Genomic DNA, 18537 nt, shown 5'->3' on the forward strand with positions numbered 1-18537 from the left:
GGGATGGGGAACAGTTCTACATAATCCATAAGCACAGCAGCTCTCGCCCATCTTAAAAAGACCCGGTTCCAGGAAGGGGGGTTCAACCAAGACTGCTGGTGTCTATCAAAAGCCCCTGCCTACGCACTGAAGGACTAAGGACACTTACGTAAAGATATGGGCTGTCTTCTGGAGGAAGTCGACCTCCTGCTTGTCAGAGTCTGAGCTCATGCACTGTTCAATCACCTGAAGCAGGGGCTCAATGACGTCGAACACCAAGGGGTTCTCTGGCTGCTTACTCAGGAACACTTCAATCAGATCCAGCACCTGCAAACACAGAGTTAATGAGCTGGGAACTCACACAGACAGGGAAACATGATGGATCTATCCAGAGCAGCTCCTTCAGACTGGAGCAGGGCACACAGCAGGGGGAGGCGGGTGAAGAAGACCATATTTGCAGCTGAGATCCACACATCTTCCACTGTCACTTGTAGCTGAGATCCACGCACTTTCCACTGTTACTTGTAATGCATGAGAAACTGAAGATGAGAAGTTTGAAACTATTTCGTGCAGAAACACCATTTAGCAACAGCAGTTACAAGAATCACTGCCACCTGGCCAGACCTGCAGTCACTGTAAATAGGCACAGATTTCTGCTAGCTCCACTGACTGATGGCTTTCACACATACACCCCCGCAAACCCCCTTTGACTTCCAGACAGTGCATGAGTGTAAAATCAGCTTCCTATTGCACAGGATCAGAATAAAAATGCAGAAAAACCAATGGCTTGCTACACCATTCAGTCTCCTGCCTAATCTGATACCAGATGTTTCTGTAAGAGAGTGCCTGGAGCTGTCCCTGGATGCCGAATACCCTGGACAGACCATGCTGACACCAGGTGGCCCAAGGTTAGTATTACAGACACAAATAACTGGGGGGGGGAAATCTCACCATAATCCTCCTGATTTTATTAGCATAACAAACTAGAGGAAAGCAAAGTTACCAGAGGGGTTTTATGCATGTCACGCTACGGTACATCAAGTTTGCCCAGTTTACAAAAACTGACAGGCACTTTTGGGTAGGTGGGGGAGGGAGCTAATACTCTGAAACATTTCTGTTTAGCAAACAAAAACTGTTCACTTTTTGACAAGACAATCTACTGCTTTTTGTTTAGAAGTAAGCATCTGAAGCTCCATTCACTGACCATGATCTTGTTGTGCCAGGTGCTGCACAATCCAGTCCCAACCTCCAGAAGCTTACAACGTAAGTAAATGTCCACGGTATTTAGTCTAAGTTGCTCACTGCACGCAGTAGACTACACCTAACATGCTAGCAAGCCAGAGGCCTTTGTATCAAACACTGATCTCCCACCTTAATCTTGAAATCCCTCCGTAGGATCTTCTCTTTCCGTATCCTGTCTCTCTCATCCTTCTTTGCCTGGATCCGTTTCTGCTGCTCCGCAAAGAGGGCCGAGATGTTCTTGTCAAGAGCCATCATAGCCTCATCATCCAGCTCTTCATCGCTCTCATCTCCTCCCTTTTGTTTTTTAGAATGTAAAAAATACACGTTATTTCACGTATTTCAAAAATAAAGTTCCTAACACTCTTGAGAGTCGTAAGAGACGATGACTGGGAGAGGGAAGAGGTCTGGGGTTTTGACAGTGGCTGCTATTGCCCCTTCAGTAAAAGAGCTTAACATGTTGCCATGTCAGTAGCCTTTACAGAAATCATTAGCCACACTCCAACCCTCCTACAAGAAGTCTCCAGGATGGCCTACAGAGATCACATTCCTTCGCACAGGCCAGCCAATACAGACACCATACAGCAGCATCTCAGTGCTTTAGTTCCCATCAGTCTCATTTATGACAGGCAGGAATCCAAGCTACCAGGCTAAAACTGACAAACAAAAGCACTCGAGACCCACTAACATTAAATAAGATAACAAGTGACTAATTCCCACAGCTTTCTTTGAAGGTATCGACCTCCTGCTTCAAATGCCATACAAAGATGACTGACAGGGCTCTCGCTGCAAGGGCTTAAGTAGAATGTGGGCATTAGATAATCTTTCACCACCCCACACTCCCCTCGTATCCATATCAAGCCAGACAGTGAAAACGTACCAATGCATTCCCTGCTTGGAGAACATTCATCAGCTGACTGCGAAAATCTTCATCAACTTCTTCATTCTTATCTTCATCTCCACTGTCATTCTCTTCCTCAGAGCCAGCTTCATCTGAGGAGTCCCCACTTCCTTCATCATCCTGAGAAAGAAAAGTTCATCTCCTGAGCCGACAGTTCTTCCAGTCCTTCTCAATCCTTAGTTACGTCACTGTTCAGAAACAAAAACACAAGCCCACCCTTGCCTACAGCCCTCAGATACAAGTAAGGACACCCCAGACAAGAGAGATACCAGGTCTTCACAAGACCTAAAACCAGAACATAATACAGACTTCTCTGACATATTAAATGAATCTCAAAAAGAAGCCTCCAAGTAGTAACAGCCTTTATCCTACTCTCCTTTTTGCTAATGCTCACAATAGTTCATGAGTCAAATCTTTGCAGCTCTTAAAACTCAAGATTTTGAATGCAGATGGCTGTGCATCACAGCAATGATTCAGTCTGCGGCTGCAAAAAAGAGAGGCCTGTACTAGTTGCAGGACATGGTCATTTGTTGTCAGGAGGTCATCTATTCAAACAGCCATACTTTCAACAGCATTTTCCTTCAAGGCCAAAAGGCTAATAAACATGCACTTTCAACATGACATTTGCACTTAGCACATTGAAAATAAATCTTAACAGAGCAGCAGCCATTTTATTTAAGACAGAGAAATGCAATTACGTCTATTACCACAGATCAGAAGGACGATTATTTTTAAATGGTTCCAGTCTGAAAAGTATTTGGTGAAAGTAATGATGCATCAATTACCGTGTCCTCCGGTGCAGATTTGACCTTTTTGTCCGATTCTTCCATCACAACAACCGCACTTTCTTCATCCTGATCTTGGTATGGGTCAAGAACCTGCAGAAAAGGGGGGTTGTTTGTTTTTTAAAGTGTTTTATTTTGATGCATTTCTTGTGCACAATGGACATTAATTTCAGCACAATGAGTCAGTTGAATGATGACATAATAAGTAATGGCATTCAGCTTTCTGGCTTAAAATGACATGTTTGTACCAGCTACTTATGGAAACCCATGATGTGTTAAGTTCTTTCTTTAAGTAACAAAAAGGTGGAGAAAACAGAAGAGATAGGAGACAGATCATTACTTTGATTTGTTACAAATTATGTACTAAATTCATCATATAAAGCGCCTGACGGCTGATCTTTGCAATCCTGGTCTCAGAAGACACCACCTTACTCAGTGATGTGACCAATTCAGATTTTCAGTGTCAGCTATTTTTAGCACGTCTGTGCTTAGCCTGTCTAGAAAAAAAGAAAGGTCACTATTTATACTCATGTATAAAACCTACCAGCTATTAAAACTGACCCAGGAATTTCCTCAGCCTAAAACTACCAAAGAATACAGCCAAAAATAAACAGATCACTGGCTCCCATAAAGAAAATGTCTTGCACACCTCTTCTAAAATTCTGTAGTGCATATGCCAGACGCATTTTCTAAATAAAGGAGTCTTTTATTAAATCCCAAAACAGAGAACAGCCAGGAGACATGCTTCTATATCTGTTAAGGCCAAGCCAGGCAATCAGTAAAATCCTGTCAAGTGTCTCACTTACATCCAAGATCAGCTGCAGGCCTCTCTTCGTCAGATTAGGGCATATCCTTCCAAACACGCTCTTGGAGATCCGACGTATGAGCAGGCTGGGCTGGGCAAGGAGGGAAAGAAGGATTTCCACAATCACCTCAACCCATCCTGGCTCTGAGTTCTCTGCACAGGAACAACAGCTAGTCAGCAAAATTATATTATTTCATAGTGTTTCCAATGAAATCTGGAATCGTAGCAGACCATGAAAAGTGCTGGGGTTTGAGAGTGATCCATTAGTCCAAAAGTCTGGGAACCCTGATCTACATACAACCAAGCCCTCATAGAACTATAGGTGTTATTTTCACAGTACCTTCAAATTTATACAGGGATTTAAAGAGAACAGTAAGACCATAGTTAGAGAGGAAGTCATAAGAACAAGCCAGGCTCTTTGCTGATCCAAGTCTCAGTCTAGCTCCCCAGTCCCTAAACCAGGACTAGCTTAAAGCAGCTAACAGGTTGGATCCACACACAGGGCACATTCAGATTGCCCAGAGCTTGAGCTTTGAAAGCAGCAAGCTTCAGGCCTGCTGGCTGTTAGGAAAGCCCACAACACGTTAGCTTTGCCCTGGCAGGCAGGCACCGCCACTTTGGTCGAGTTCTCAGCGAGCACAGATCAATGACTTAAAGGGAGTGAACTCCCCTAGCCGCTGTTCATCTGACTGATAGTCAGCTCTGAAGCCCATCTGTCCTGTAAGGGGCGGGCAGGAGTGCAACCCACTTGGGATGTGGGTGGAGAGTTGGAGGAGGAAATGGGAGATTTGGAAAGACAAGGAAGGAGAGGTAAGGAGAGAGCAATTCTCCTGGAGATAAGTGCACCAAGCCAGGACTGATGCTGCCGAAGTGCTTCACTAATGCACAACTGCCACTGTCTGTCTTTCGACAGAGCATCAATAATCCCACCCCATCTCTTTCTGCAGGAAGGACTCACCAGTCTTTTTTTTCTTAGGTTCCTTGCTAAACGCCCTCTCTGTGCAGTCCAGAAGGTCACTCAGAAGTTCCATTGTTTCAGCTGGATTCTGTTTGACAGCAAACAAACACCCCGCCCTGTGAATTCCCTGCTACCAACAGCAACACAAGGAATATACCCTGTATCCAAACATTTCTTCCTTGGATAGGTACAGCTACTATGACCCCTTTGCAGAAAAAAACATGAAACAAAGAAGGAATTGTTCCACTCACGCAACAAGTCAAGGGCAAAACCAATGCTCAGGCCAAACTTTGCCCTCATAAGTTGATGTCTATAGCCAGCACAAGAATAGCAGCTCATTAGCTGCCAGTTGTCCATTTAAGAAGCTAGAGGCTTCAAAACAATGGCTCTCTGAACGCAAAGAAACTCTTTAGCTGGGTGTTCAGAAAGCGCAGCAGTTATCAGCCCACTGTACACCATTCAAATATGCTTCAGAGGTGTTACCTTGAAAAGATGAATGGCCATTAAAAGCAGAAGTTGCTGGAAAGCAAAGATTTTGGCACTGTCTGATTTATTTTCCTTCTTCTGTAGATTCTTCACAGACTGGAGCGTTCTGAGGAAAGAAACGCTCATGAGTCTTTCACAATTACAACACTGAATCTTCTCTTATGATCAAACTAAAACCAAAGCCACAGCCACTATACCATTTTCTGTACTCGACATTTAATTTATAGATACTGGGCCTACACATGTAGGACAAAATCTTAACAATAGCATCTCAGCCTCTGTGCAGCTTATGAAAACCTCTGCATTTGAGCACAGGCTGAATTCTTAACACTATAGTCAAGGTGTGGACCTTCATGGGAGACTGAGTTCAGAAAAGGGCAAGTTAAGAGTCACTGGGAACTCAGAACAGACGTCACTAGGAGAAAAAATTAGCAGACTTGCAATTGAGTTTGGGAGAATGACTATGAATGAAAACAGAAAAGGACATGGCCACCTACAGACATTTAACACACAGAAAGAACAAGAAGAGAGTGGGGTGAGAGGGAACAAGAAGGCATCCCAAAACCCAGTCCCAGGTGCTGCATCCTCAACAAAGGGAAGAAACAGAACTGCCATGGCCTGTGAAATGGTTCTACTACAGCAATCAGGACAGTTAGAGGAGAACTGGAAAATACAGGCAATATGCTGATATTGGCCCAAAGAGAGGCTAAAAGTAGGGCTCTTCCACCTTCCTCATCCCACCAACTCAGCACCCAGCTTCCCAAGCCTCTCACCTCTCCCAGGCATCCCTCTGCACCTTGGTAAAAGGCCTCACAGCTTTGACATGCTTCTCACTGGAAAGCAGCTCATTGGCATACTCAACAAGGAGAAAGATCCACAGCTTCCCATCTGCAGTCACGCCATGGATGTGCTTCTCCCTCAAGGCTGCAGCCTCTGCTGTATCCCCCAGGACAGTTAGGGTGTTTAAAGTCTGAAGTAACCTGCAAAGGAAGCAACCAGCATGTTCACATGAGAGGAACCAGATGGCCTTTTCCTTTTCAAAATACCCAAGACAGGTACAGCACTCTCACCTCAGAGCTCTGGTCACACACTTCAACCCAGATTCACGGCCTAAGTTTCAACCCGTGCATGTATCCAAGCACAGTAAGGACACATTTTCAAATGGACCACTTTGGTGCAAAAATTATGGTAAAAAACATTATAACATATTGTCATTAGTGCTGACCCAAATTTGTCAAAGCCAAACTGGGGACCAGTGCCAACAACTGACTCTATTCACTGCTCTGTCATGGGAAACACAAAGCAAGGTGCCAAGTGGAATCTGCACTCGAAATCTAGGTCTCAGTTCTTGAATTAAACAGACATGTCAAGCTACTGACTGACATTATTCATAAGCTACTCTCTTCCACAGCGCAAAATGTAATGACAGCTATCCTCTACAGCCTAATTTGCACTATGCCATGTCTCAGTGACCCAAAGCTAGCTCAGTTTTGCCTCTTCTTAGCTCTCTCCTCATTGGGATTTCAGCTTAAGAAGGAAAGAACTACCATCTTACAGCTGGCAACAGGAACACAGGGGAAACTGAGTGAATTTATATATTTTAAATCACTAAATTAAAATAAATTAACAATTAATCATTTTTACTAATAAATTAAAATATATTTATTGCCTTTTTTGAAAGTGTTCCCCATTCTGTGTCCCACCATGCCCTGTGCTGTCCCTCTACTGTGGCTGGAGCACCTTCCCAGGAATCGCCTGTTCAAACGCATTATTACAGTACTGTTTCTGTTGTTCAATTCCTTTTCCCTCAGTACAGGGAGGGCTGTGGATCAATCAGCAGCTCTCACGCGCAGCGGACAAAAAGCCAACAGCAACCCACATGTCGCCACCACCTCTCTTCTCTAGCTTGCAACAGAGGCAAGAGAAATCAGATGAGGAAAAGCAGTTCCAGCTCAACTCTGCATCTACCTGATCATCACACACATATTCAGCAGGTTTGCCATACAAAAATACAGTTTTGTTGGACACAGATTAAGGATCTTTGGGAAATATTTCTAAGGTTTTTTTAAAAAAAGTAATTTCCTGCTCCTGGAGTCAAAAAGAAACACTCCAATAGCACCTCAAAAGCCCAAACCTCTTGCCATGCCATTTGCAGGAGTGATCTTATCCTTAGGGAAGGAGAGAAATTTCCAAGCTTAAATCATGCAAGCAAAATCCTTACCCAAAGAAGTAGTTTGCTGCCAGTGAATGAGCCTGTTCATCTAGGGGCTCTGATGGAAGGGCATTTGTCTCAGGTATTTGGGAAGCTTTTTTCTTGGTCTCAAAGAAAGCATGGAAGAAGCAAAATCTAGAACAGACAGAAGATGAAAAAAAAATTAAGAGTCAGCTTGAAAATAATAAAGCAAAAATAGCCCACGTGTGCAAACCAAACAGAACACCAAACCACATATTTACCTAGCATTTTTATTCAAGAATATCCTGAAAAATGTCACTATTTACAATAAGCCCCTTTCCTCAAGGTACACAAGGTAAAAAGAGAAGGATGCTCAGGACTTCACAGAAGTAGAAGTGCAACACTTCAGGCAACACTGTACAGCACCCATCTCAGGCTGTCAGATTTGCATCATATTCTCCAAGACATTTAAACTGATAGATAAATACCATCAAGATTTGATGCAAGGATTAGAAATAACATCTTCAAAACATTCTAGGTAACTAGGAACCTAAAGCTTACCGAAAACAAATGAGGCTGAGTTGATTTTAAGTGCCTAAATTACTTATGCCAAGAGTATGGCTAAGTTTGCATAAGTTATTTTTGAAAACAGAACCTGGTCTTCTAAATGACTAGATGTTCTGGAATATTTCCACTGATCGATTTGTCTAGTTCCATGGAGACAATTTAGCTCTATATCACTATTTCGGCTAAACAGAATTATTCCAACTACATGTGACATTAAACAGTCTTTAAATCATTCCCACCTGGAAATGTCCATCACAAGGCTCTCTTCTTTCTTCACTGGGCTTTCAACGATACTAACAAGTCGGTGGATGATCCATTTTCTTAATCGAGACATCTTATGTTGAGCTCTTTCAATAAGCAAGTGGACACAATCAGTAGTCTGAACACTACACTGAATTACACAAACCACACAGTCAACTACAGCAAGAGGTGACACCAGATGCAGTTCTGTGGGGACTTTCAGCCCTTCAGAGGCTTTATGGTGAAGATGGCAAAGTGGGTCATGCAGTAAGAAACCAGCAGGTAAAAAAGAAGAGAAATAACCTTCTCCCTATGCAAAAGATGGTCTATCTTACTCCACTGAGGTACTGCATTCTACCAAAAAGCACCTCAAAAACTGCAGTACTGCACCTATAATTTCATTCTACTGACAAGTTCTAACACAGAGACATGCTGTTTTAACAGTTCACATCATTTGAAAGAGGCCTGCCCGCAAGCATCCCAGTACCCACAGCACCAAGCTGGGATATTCACTGCACAGCAACATAAAGGGGCAGTGCCAAGAAGGTGGATAAAGCATTTTTCTGAGAAGTTTTCCTAGCAGGAAACTGCTACTAACACATAGCAAATGTTTACAGGCTACTCCTGGGACATGGAATTAAGTCATCTGCTATGTTTGTCTTGCCCTGCCAAAAGAGTCTGATGCCAGAGTTAAATCTTCCGGGATTGAGGAAACAGAACAAGAGACCATGGCCTGCTCATGGCAAGGGAATCAGCTACAGCAAACATTGGCTGCCCAAACCAAACTTCGCACAGGTGGCTGTTTTAATCATAAGTCAGGAAAAGAAGAGGAAAGTGCATCACTAATACACTCACATGTTTACGTTTTCTTGGTTCTGTTTTTGCCGGTTAGTTGAAAAGTCTAAACAACAGTCCAAATCTGGCCTAAGGAACATGGCTTTGAGCCAATCGATGTATTTCTGCAATGCCACTGGCTGCAGGTGTCTCACCACCCTCCAAATGCTGGGCACCACCGGATAACCTTGACTGGTGAGAGTAGAGAAGCCAATCATCACTGCCAGCTGCTTCTCCGGATCATCACAGCTGTTCAGAAATGTGTCTACATATGCTTCCATCTCTGGAGCAAATTTAAATCGGTCCGGAAGCTGAAACACACAGTCCAAACAAGCAGGTTAGAAAACTCGTACTGAGTCTTGAGTGTCTATAGGAACTCAAATCACTGTACAGATTTGATTGCTATGTGAAAATTAAAGTCATCTGTCTGAACATTTATCATAAGGGATACTGCAAACCATCAATTTCATCTCACGGTCAGCCAAGCTGCTTCCTCACATACATACCAGGAGGCAGCCACAGAATCCTGGCACGTACCAATGTCAACGCTTCAGTTTGGACTTTCCCAAACAGTCAAGCTCCAGCAGGCTGGACTACCTGCTGGCCAGTGCAGGTAAGCTCATAGGCTGACCGATTCTTATTTTGGGGGAGAGCCCCAGAAGTTTCTCACATCATCTGTCTTGTTTTTCCCTTTATTCAAAAAATGCCCCTATATCAATTCTGCTTTCACCTAGTAGCTCTGGAGCCTGATAACCTGCAGTGCGTAGAAGAAACTCCATCTTTTCTCTCTGCTGTTTCAGAAGTGGTGAGGTATTCTGAAAGGAGGGGGGAATTGTCAGGTTCAACTTAAACCTAAAAACCATGTTCTGAAGGGCTGCTGTTTTGTGCAAAGGCCTATCCTCAGTCCTGCCACTGCTCTGTGTAGCGTGCAGATGGCTGGCTGCTGGCTTTGGAATATCATCCACCAGCACATGGACTACCAGGACATGTCCCATTTCACCCAACAGTCCCATTTCCCGGTGTTCTTTCACAGCCCGCAGCGTTCATTCCCCATTCACTTGTTCTGGAAAAAACCAAAAGTATAACTAGAGAAACCTTAAAGAGGGCAAGCTGTGGCTTCCTTCCAAAAATGTAATGAAACTTTAGTAAATTAATAAACCAACTTGTTTTGTATAGTGTCATGTTCAATATAGTGACCTGGCGGGAGCAGAAACGGTAATGAAAGTCTAGAGAACACTGCTCTTTAAATAAGAGGTCTATAAATACCTAAGGAACTGCAAATCCATCCAAGCATAACACATATACCACTGCAAGAGACTTCATACAAAACACAACCCAGCAAGCTCCTGCTTTCACTCTGTTGGTAAGTCCATACTTGTGCATCAGGAAAAAAGCCATGAGAAAAACTCCAGGACAATCTTTACTGTAAACAGGCTAATAACTCACAACAGGGATTTCATCAGTCATCTCTCAATAAAAGCAAATCAAGTGCTCCCCTGTTAAAAATATGGATTTGAGAAGATGATAATTGTCAATCAATATCAGACTAAAGCTTAATCTAGTTCCATCGCCAACACCAACCAGGATTCCAGAAGAAAGTGTAAGATAACAGTGTTTGCTTTCCAAAATAAACAGCCGTACTAAGGAACAAAAAAATCAGCCTAAGATCTTTCCTACTTCCCCATCATCACCAGTACTCAGGGCATCACGTTCAGCTTAGTCAGTGCTTTAGTCTTCAGCAAGTTTGTATGTTTCTGACAGAAATTAAATTAACAAATCTTTTGATGCACATGGAAGAACACAGCCTAGTTCACTCTGCAAGAGCCATACAAAACAAGATACAATAAAACAACTGAGTCTGCAGATAAGCCCTGGAGAAAGTTGTTCCATTAAAGGAGGCACCATGGTAAGCATTTTTCCAGAGAAAAACTGCATTTCTGCTGTTATTTTAGTACCAGGACAGAAAGACTGCAAAGTTCCTCCTCTCCCAAAGAAGGCAACAACTTTGAGGCCCACATCAGAGGGATTAGCATTAAGTTAGCAATAAAAGCCAAGCCAAAGTCTGTTTTTATCAGTATTCCCTTTTATTCTTCCTCCCTTTATTGCAGGGCTGTGCTGCTTGTTTTCTTCCCAGGAGGGAGGGAGAGAGGAGGAGTTCCAAAATCCAATATCCAAATCAAGTTTGCATTTAAGCAAAAACAGCAGTGAAGTACACAAAAGCATGAGTTCTCCCTCTTTGCTTTTGCCTTCAAATGCTCATGCAGCATCCAGCACAATGACAGCTAAAAAAGAAGCTTCTGGACATGCAAAATCAAAAGCACTGTTAAAGGTTGACGTACGACATTGTCAATATGCTGAGGGCAGCCCTTGCCCTGCCTCCACCATCATTAGAGCTTTCTCAGCAACATTGATGAAAGCAGGTGGGTCAGTGCTGAACAATTTCAAAACCCCCTAAAGTAAGCCAGAATAACAATACACAATAGGCAATGAAGATCAAATACAGTCTATACTCAGCCTGTTACAACCACCAGTCATACAATAACCCTGCTTTTCGTAAAAGTCAAAGGTCTAAAACCACTTAAACTTTACTTATACAAAAACATCAGTAACCGGGATTTGGGAGGGGGGGATTTGGTATTCAATACAGTGCCTTTAACCCTAAGCACGCGGTATTCTCAGAACACCTACCTGAGTTGTTACCACATGTTCTCCATAGCGCTGCATCACCCTCCCTTTAAGAACCATCCGTAGCTGATCCAGGGACAACAACGGGAGAGCACTGCCCAGCAACCGGTAGCACATGTAGCTGCGTGGAAACAAAGCAGATTCCCTCAGGTAGAGGCACAGCGGTAAAATCACACACAAAGATAAGACAGAGAAAAAGTGGTGGTGGGGTAGGCTGCACAGAGCATGCAAAAAAGAAAGTCAAAAATACCCCGCCCACCAGTGTTCAAAAGTCCTACTGCCATAAGCTATCCCTGTGACCGGGAAAGTTGTAAGATCTCTCCCCATAACGTGTCCTCTGGTCTCTAGAAATAGATGAGTCTTCACCAGCACCTCCTTCAATCAAGACACTTTCTGGATTTCTTCTCCCCAGGTTTCTATTTCCACAGACCTTGTAAGAACTTATCTACATTCGCAACTTGCTGCCAAATTTGACCAAAATTGCCCAATAGCGTTGAGTTATTAGATAGACAGCATCAGCCTCATTTTCCTAGGAAACCAGGCTAAAAAAGCAATACTTTTGAGCACACAAAGGGAATTTTTAGACTTGTCTAGATACTGATCTGAGCCAAGTAACACGAGACTTAAACTGCCCAGGCTTGGAAAACAGTTTCCTTTCACAGTGACATTCATGTAATAATAAAATTCTTTAGAAGTGCAGTCCTACAACTCTTCAACTCTTGATCTAAGAAAGATTTTAACCAGGCCACAGACTGCCTTGCTATGGTCCAAATTAAACGATGCTCTTCCAAAATGATCATAAATTTGTATTAAAAGATTTTGCAGTATTTTTATACAGCACCAGACCTAACAGACATCTCAGAGAATCTTAAAAATATCTAGTCTTTTAAAAAAAGCTGAAATAGTTACTTGCTATGATTCCCAATCACAGCCATATCTTATTTAAAAACATGCACCATGTCAGACCCCAAAGCAGAGGAGCCCAATAATACCTAGGCATTTCAATTCAGCCCACCCAACAAAGCATAAACTCAGCAATACTAAACACAAATTTTAGAAATAGAGTTTGTCTACAAGCTGTAGTGCTGTAGTGCTAAAACAGCAATGCAGAACAACTGTCCCTCCCAAATACTTGGAGAGAGACAGCTCTGCTTAGTCTTGCAGGAGCAAGCTAGCACCTTTACACCTGATGAAGTTCATCACCTTTATGCATCGCCCTAATTACATTTAAGCCCAAAGTAGTTATATGTCACAATTCTAACAGAAGTTTTACTGATAACTCCTGGATTTAGGTTTCCTATCCAGTTTCCCATGAATACCTGAATAATCAAAAGCATATGTTCTCACGGTTTTCATGAAAAATCATCTGTTCCATCCTACCTCACAGCAGCAGAAGGACTAGCGCAAGAAACATAATAATCAGACAATACTGAAAACAAAAAACAGCTTGTTTTAAACAAACCTCACAGGTCCTGATTTCTCCTTGGCTAGCCCATTCTCCACAGCTTCTTTCCAGAAGAGTTCAAAGGCACCTTCCCTCAGTGAAACTTGTAGCAAATCATACCCTACGCTGGGCAATTTCTTGTCCTTCTTCTCAGACTTGGCGGCACTTTGCAGAAGTTCTACAAGTCTAGGGGGAAAAAAAATAAAGACAAAACATATAATGTGAGAGATCTGACCTGGAAGAGGATTGATGAAAGCCAAATTCATCCTGCTGAAGGGAGCAGAACATTTCCAGTGCCTCTTCGGAGGAAGAGCAGAGCTATAATTTGGGAACCTGTGCAAAAGTGAGTAGCTAACTCTTAGCACTTGGTGAATACAAGCAGGTATCAGAATGAAAGCTACATTTCTCTCACTGCCAGACAAGAGGCTGAGGACATTGCATTTTATGTTCCTTACACAAAAACTTACCTGGGAATGTTCTCCTCATTTACAATAGTAGGTGAGCCAAACAACTTCTTCAGTTTTTTAGGTTTTAGAACACCAGGGAACTTCTGTATGCCCACAAGCAAAAGATGCAAGTTCTCTGGAGATTTGAAGGCTGAAGTGAGGTCAGCTTGCAAGATGCCAAACAGCACCTCCTCAAACACAGCTTCAGGAACCTAAACAGGAATGCAGATGAGAGAGCCTGCAAGAAACATCTGACGGTGTTTTATCACCTCACTCTGCAGTACGTTCGTAAAATGCCCTACCATGCAGATGTTTTAAAAACCCATGCTATTCTGGAAACTTTAGAAATTCTCTTAATGATGATGCAGCCAAAAATAAACAGTGAATTTGTGTCCAGTATTGCCATACAGGCCCCAAGTGTTTAACCATGTGGAGTAGGACAACATGTTGTCATTAAATAGCAATTCTGTCCACTGACTCCAGCTGCAACTGCTCCTGTCTGTACTGTCATGCAGCACATGGGAGGACAAAACACTCTTCTATTAGCTTCTGATTACATTACCCCAAAAAAGAGCTACTTATTTCAATGGGATTTACTGGTAAACAACAGCACTGGATGTTTTAGAGGAAACTGGATCTAATGTTTTCCTCAGTAAAATAGAAAAAGCATAAAAACTGCTTTCATGTGTATTTATTAAAAGATAGGATTCAAAATACATTAAAACCTAACATCAAGATTAGATGACCAGGAATATTTCCATATAAAGTATTGCTTAATTTTGATTTAATGCTGTTAGTCTTCATGACTACCAACAATATCCATGCAAACCAAGGAAATAAACAGACACTTTTTTCCTTTTACTACCCACTCAGACTTCCTTTACTCCCTGTTCCTACATCCCTTTCACTCCCGATAGCCCAAAATTCAGCCTTGGGCCCAAATAACGAATTAGAAATTTGGGGCACATACGAGGAGCTTTGTTGTCCACAGTTTTCAGCACATCTGTCTTCAAAAGAGCAGAGGGTCTAATGTGCCACCCAAACAAGTCAACTGGGAAAAGTCAGAATAAGTGTTTGTCCGTGACAAAAGCTGACTAAGCTAAACTAGAGCTTCCTTTGCAGAATAAAGGCATCTGCCCACAGACAAATACAGAAAATAGCTGTTGCATTTTAAATTCACTCTTCCACAACCCCTCCTCTTACTTTCAACTATGAACAGACCAATGAAAAAGCAGTCGTCTAAGCAAAGTCCTCCCTGCCATCCAACACATACGGCGTCTATACCTCAGAAAGGATGTCAACAAGAGTTTTTCCAGGGAGATCTCTGAGGTGTGCTTGGTGATGTGCCAACTGCTGAAGTAGCTGGATGCTCTCCAGCAGAGCTTTCTGGTCCTGGAAAGTCAAAAATAGAGAATATATATCTAAGGTTAAGCTGAAGCCTCAGCTAATAATACACTCTGAGACTCACATGTCTACTTACAGTAAGAAGCCTACACAATTGCTTCCTGATACACAACTCAGTTCTTTCCAATATGGTGTCTTCTGGCTGTATATGAGAAAAGAACCCTTCCTTCCAGGTGAAGTAGGGACTTCCTGTACTATCCGACACAGTTCTTACATTTCTGGCAATCACCTAATCCATCTACCTCCCCAGCTTCATCCAGTCTTCCCAAACTTGATTTACTATTATTTCATCTATGCAAGTTTTCTTCAACATCCTTTTTCTTCTTTTCTTCCCATCTTTGACTTCCAGCTGAGAACATCACAGTTTTCTACCATGAAGCTTAAGCTGTTGGTGACCAGCTCTTAACTTCTGGATTCATATGATCCCTTCTACACAAGCATCAAAGCATCTCACAACTGATTCTTGCCACACACTTCCAAATACACAATGCTAACACCTCTGTTACGAATCAGGAATAGACATTTAAAAGGCATAAAAAGCCTACAGAAAAGGCAAAAGAAGTGAACTGCACTTGATGCTCCAAAGTCTCATCTCATGCACTAGCCAGTGAGCCAGCCTTTCTCTCTAGATCCTCTCTCCATTTCAAGACAACTCCAGAAATATTACTGACAAATACCATAACAACACTAACGTTACCTTAATAAGCCGGCCTGATTGAAACAGAGCCATAACTCCAAAAAAGTTTCCAAAAGCAGCATTTCTCACAAGTTTCTGAAAAGAAGAAAAAAAAATCACAGTAGTGATCCACCCCATTGACAGGTTAGATCTCACATTCATCTACAGCTCCTACCAGTAGAACGAACTGGCTGGAAGATCTGGTCTTGAATGTCCTTCCATATAGAGATAACACAGCCAAGAGCAAACCCCCTGCACTATGTTTAAGAACCATTACCCTAGACTGTTTTTCAGTCACGCCTGTAAATCTCAGCTAAGACAGGGCTACGTGACAATACCACCAACTTCCAGTTTTTACAAATATTTCAAGTCCCGTTATAGTCATTTATCCTAGAAAGAAATCCATAAGCTATGGTATCCAGATGTCAAACCTTCAAAGAACAGAAAACACTTAATTTAACCTAGCTGTTGGCTGGTGCTGCTATGAGCCCACTTACCTTTTTCACTTTTTCCAGATTGTGTTTTTCTTTTATCTGTTCCAGGACGCTGCACACTGGAATCTCCTCAAAAGCCTGCAAAACCTGGGGAGATGGATGAGGTGCTACAGTTTGCAGTCCTTACATCCTAAGATGCTTTATGGAGTTCAGCCAAAGCCGAGCTGAACAGAACACGAGACGTGCTGCTTTATTAGGCCAGAACAGAGCGCGCCCAGATCAGGAAAATGTGTGTCAGAATAAGAACTAGTTAGACGTAAATACACCGGCTGATTTGATTTTTTTTTCTTTTTATGACATGAGAGCATTTTGCTGTAACTGCACGACCCCAAAACAGAACCACCCAAACTTCGCAGCACAGGCAAGGCCCTGATCTAAGCGGGAAGGACACGGGCTCTTCTGCGTGATCAACCTGTTGGGTGACACGGGGTCAAGTCCCACTGATGACCCAACTGCCAGGACACCTGGATATGCCACATACTCAAAGAGCACAGAAAACATTTTGCAGCATACGTTAAAGGCCGCCTTCCCAGCTCTCCCGCAAAAAGCATCCCCGCACCAGGAGCAAGCCCGCGTTAGGAAGTCCCAACAGGTCTAAACGCAGCATGTTTCAAAACCCGGCCAAATCTCGCAAATGCAGGGCGTCCCCTGAAGCAGCACAAGGGCGCTGCAGCGTGAGCACGATACCAGCGAGCCGCAACTCCGCTGCTGCGGGGCTCTGAGGAGCCGGGCACCGCCGAGGGCCGCCCGCCCGCCAACACTGACCTGCGCCAGGGCCAGGCTGAAGCCGGGCCGCGCCGCCTCGCGGGTGGCCGCCAGTCCCTCCACCAGCCGCCGCAGGGCGTACTGCAGCTCGTCGGCCTGCAAGAGAGAGCCAGGCCGCGGCGGGGTCGCCTCCGCCTCTCCCCGCGCCGCCCCGGCCCCGCCGCCGCCGACGGGGAGCGGGGCAAGAGCCGCGCCGCCCCCCGCCCCGGCCCCGGCCGCGGCCTCACCTTCCCGCCGTCCCGCAGGTGCCGCAGGAGGCTCTCGGTGGCGGCCAGCCGCACCTCCTGCTCGGGCTTGGCGATGTCCCAGAAGAGGTCGAGGAAGGCGCGGCCCTGCCGCAGCACCCCGCGGGGGTCGGCGCCCGCCGCGCCGCGGGGCTCCCGCTCCGCCATGCCGCCGCCGCCGCCGCCGCCGCCCTGGGGCTCCCGCTCCGCCATGCCGCCGCCGCCGCGCACGTGGGGCCGCCGCCGGCCCAGCCCGCCCCTTCCGGGGCAGCGCGGCAGCGCCCGGCCGGGCCTGCTCGCAGCGGCCTCCCCTCAGCGCGGGGGCTCCCCTCGGCGCCGCGGCCTCCCCTCAGCGCCGCGGCCTCCTCTCAGCGTGGGGCTCCCCTCAGCCGCGTGGCCTCCCCTCAGCGCCGCGCTCCCCTCAGCGCCATGGCTTCCTCTCAGTGCCGCGCTCCCCTCAGGGCTGCGCTCCCCTCAGCCACCGCAGCCCCACAGCCTCCCCTCAGCGCCACGCTCCCCTCAGCGCCACAGCCTCCCCTCAGCCCCACGGCCTCTCCTCAGGGCCATACTCCCCTCAGCCCCATGGCCACGGCTCAGCATCACGGCCTCCCCTCAGCGCCACGCTCCCCTCAGCACCATGGCCTCCCCTCGGTGCCACGGCCACCCCTCAGCCCGATGGCCTCCCCTCAGCCCCATGCTCCTCTCAGGGCCATGGCCACCCCGTAGTACCGTGGCCTACCCCCAGGGCCCCCCCCCAGCCCCACGCTCCCCTCAGCCCCACGCTCCCCTCAGCCCCATGCTCCTCTCGGGGCCGTGGCCACCCCACAGCACCATGGCCTCCCCCCAGGGCCCCCCCAGCCCCAAGCTCCTCTCAGCTCCCCTCCTTGCAGGACCGGCACCCGCAGGCCTTGTTCGTCCGGTCCCTGACCCAAAGTCTCCCCGCGCCCGGTGTCCTGCCCAGCTGGTTTGAGTGTTAGCCGCTTTTGGGGGCTGTTTCGATCCTCTCCCTGTGGTGAAAAGCAGGGTTGTGTGGGGAAGAGGCCTAAAACCCCACTGTTGGTATAAAACCATCCCTCCTTCCTCTCAGGCTGCTGCACAGGACGGACGCCGGTGGTGGCAGCGGCGCATGCTTTGAGCTGAACCTCCGCCGTCCCTGTCACCTCCACCAGCACGGCACGAGCAGTGGCTCCCTGGCGCTGAGGCCTGCGCCCCCGGGATGGGCTCACAGCGATTTTAGTATTAGTCTTGTTTTAAAAAAGCACCGAAAGAGCAACGGGTGATTTCAAGCCCCGACTGACCCAAGCAGGAGCTTCCTGCGGGTGCACGAGGCTGCACGCGCTGCGGACGCCCCTCTGGTCCCTCTGCGTCCGCATGTGTTAGGCTGCTTTAAAACAACCGTGAAGTGGATGTGGGCACTAGAAAAGCTATTCTC

At 45.6% G+C, this 18537-nt stretch overlaps 1 protein-coding gene across 1 annotated transcript in view; it reads right to left on the bottom strand.

Annotated features, from left to right (window-relative positions):
• The window catches only part of MYBBP1A (MYB binding protein 1a), a 61062-nt gene extending 43682 nt beyond the window's left edge, over positions 1–17380 (bottom strand). The window contains exons 1-19 of the mRNA XM_026107313.2: positions 17109–17380; positions 16882–16977; positions 16120–16203; positions 15644–15718; positions 14827–14934; positions 13564–13754; positions 13115–13282; positions 11656–11773; positions 8989–9278; positions 8133–8240; positions 7375–7500; positions 5927–6133; positions 5151–5259; positions 4668–4755; positions 3711–3862; positions 2905–2997; positions 2099–2239; positions 1351–1515; positions 149–306 (exon numbers count right to left, since the gene is read on the bottom strand). Coding sequence (XP_025963098.2) covers positions 149–306; positions 1351–1515; positions 2099–2239; positions 2905–2997; positions 3711–3862; positions 4668–4755; positions 5151–5259; positions 5927–6133; positions 7375–7500; positions 8133–8240; positions 8989–9278; positions 11656–11773; positions 13115–13282; positions 13564–13754; positions 14827–14934; positions 15644–15718; positions 16120–16203; positions 16882–16977; positions 17109–17318 — 2687 coding nt within the window. The 5' untranslated portion in view covers positions 17319–17380. The remainder of the gene's footprint in view (positions 1–148; positions 307–1350; positions 1516–2098; positions 2240–2904; positions 2998–3710; positions 3863–4667; positions 4756–5150; positions 5260–5926; positions 6134–7374; positions 7501–8132; positions 8241–8988; positions 9279–11655; positions 11774–13114; positions 13283–13563; positions 13755–14826; positions 14935–15643; positions 15719–16119; positions 16204–16881; positions 16978–17108) is intronic.
• Between the last annotated feature and the right edge of the window lie 1157 nt (positions 17381–18537).

The sequence above is a fragment of the Dromaius novaehollandiae genome, chromosome 19 (genome assembly GCF_036370855.1).
Source record: "Dromaius novaehollandiae isolate bDroNov1 chromosome 19, bDroNov1.hap1, whole genome shotgun sequence".
Classification (NCBI taxonomy): domain Eukaryota; kingdom Metazoa; phylum Chordata; class Aves; order Casuariiformes; family Dromaiidae; genus Dromaius; species Dromaius novaehollandiae.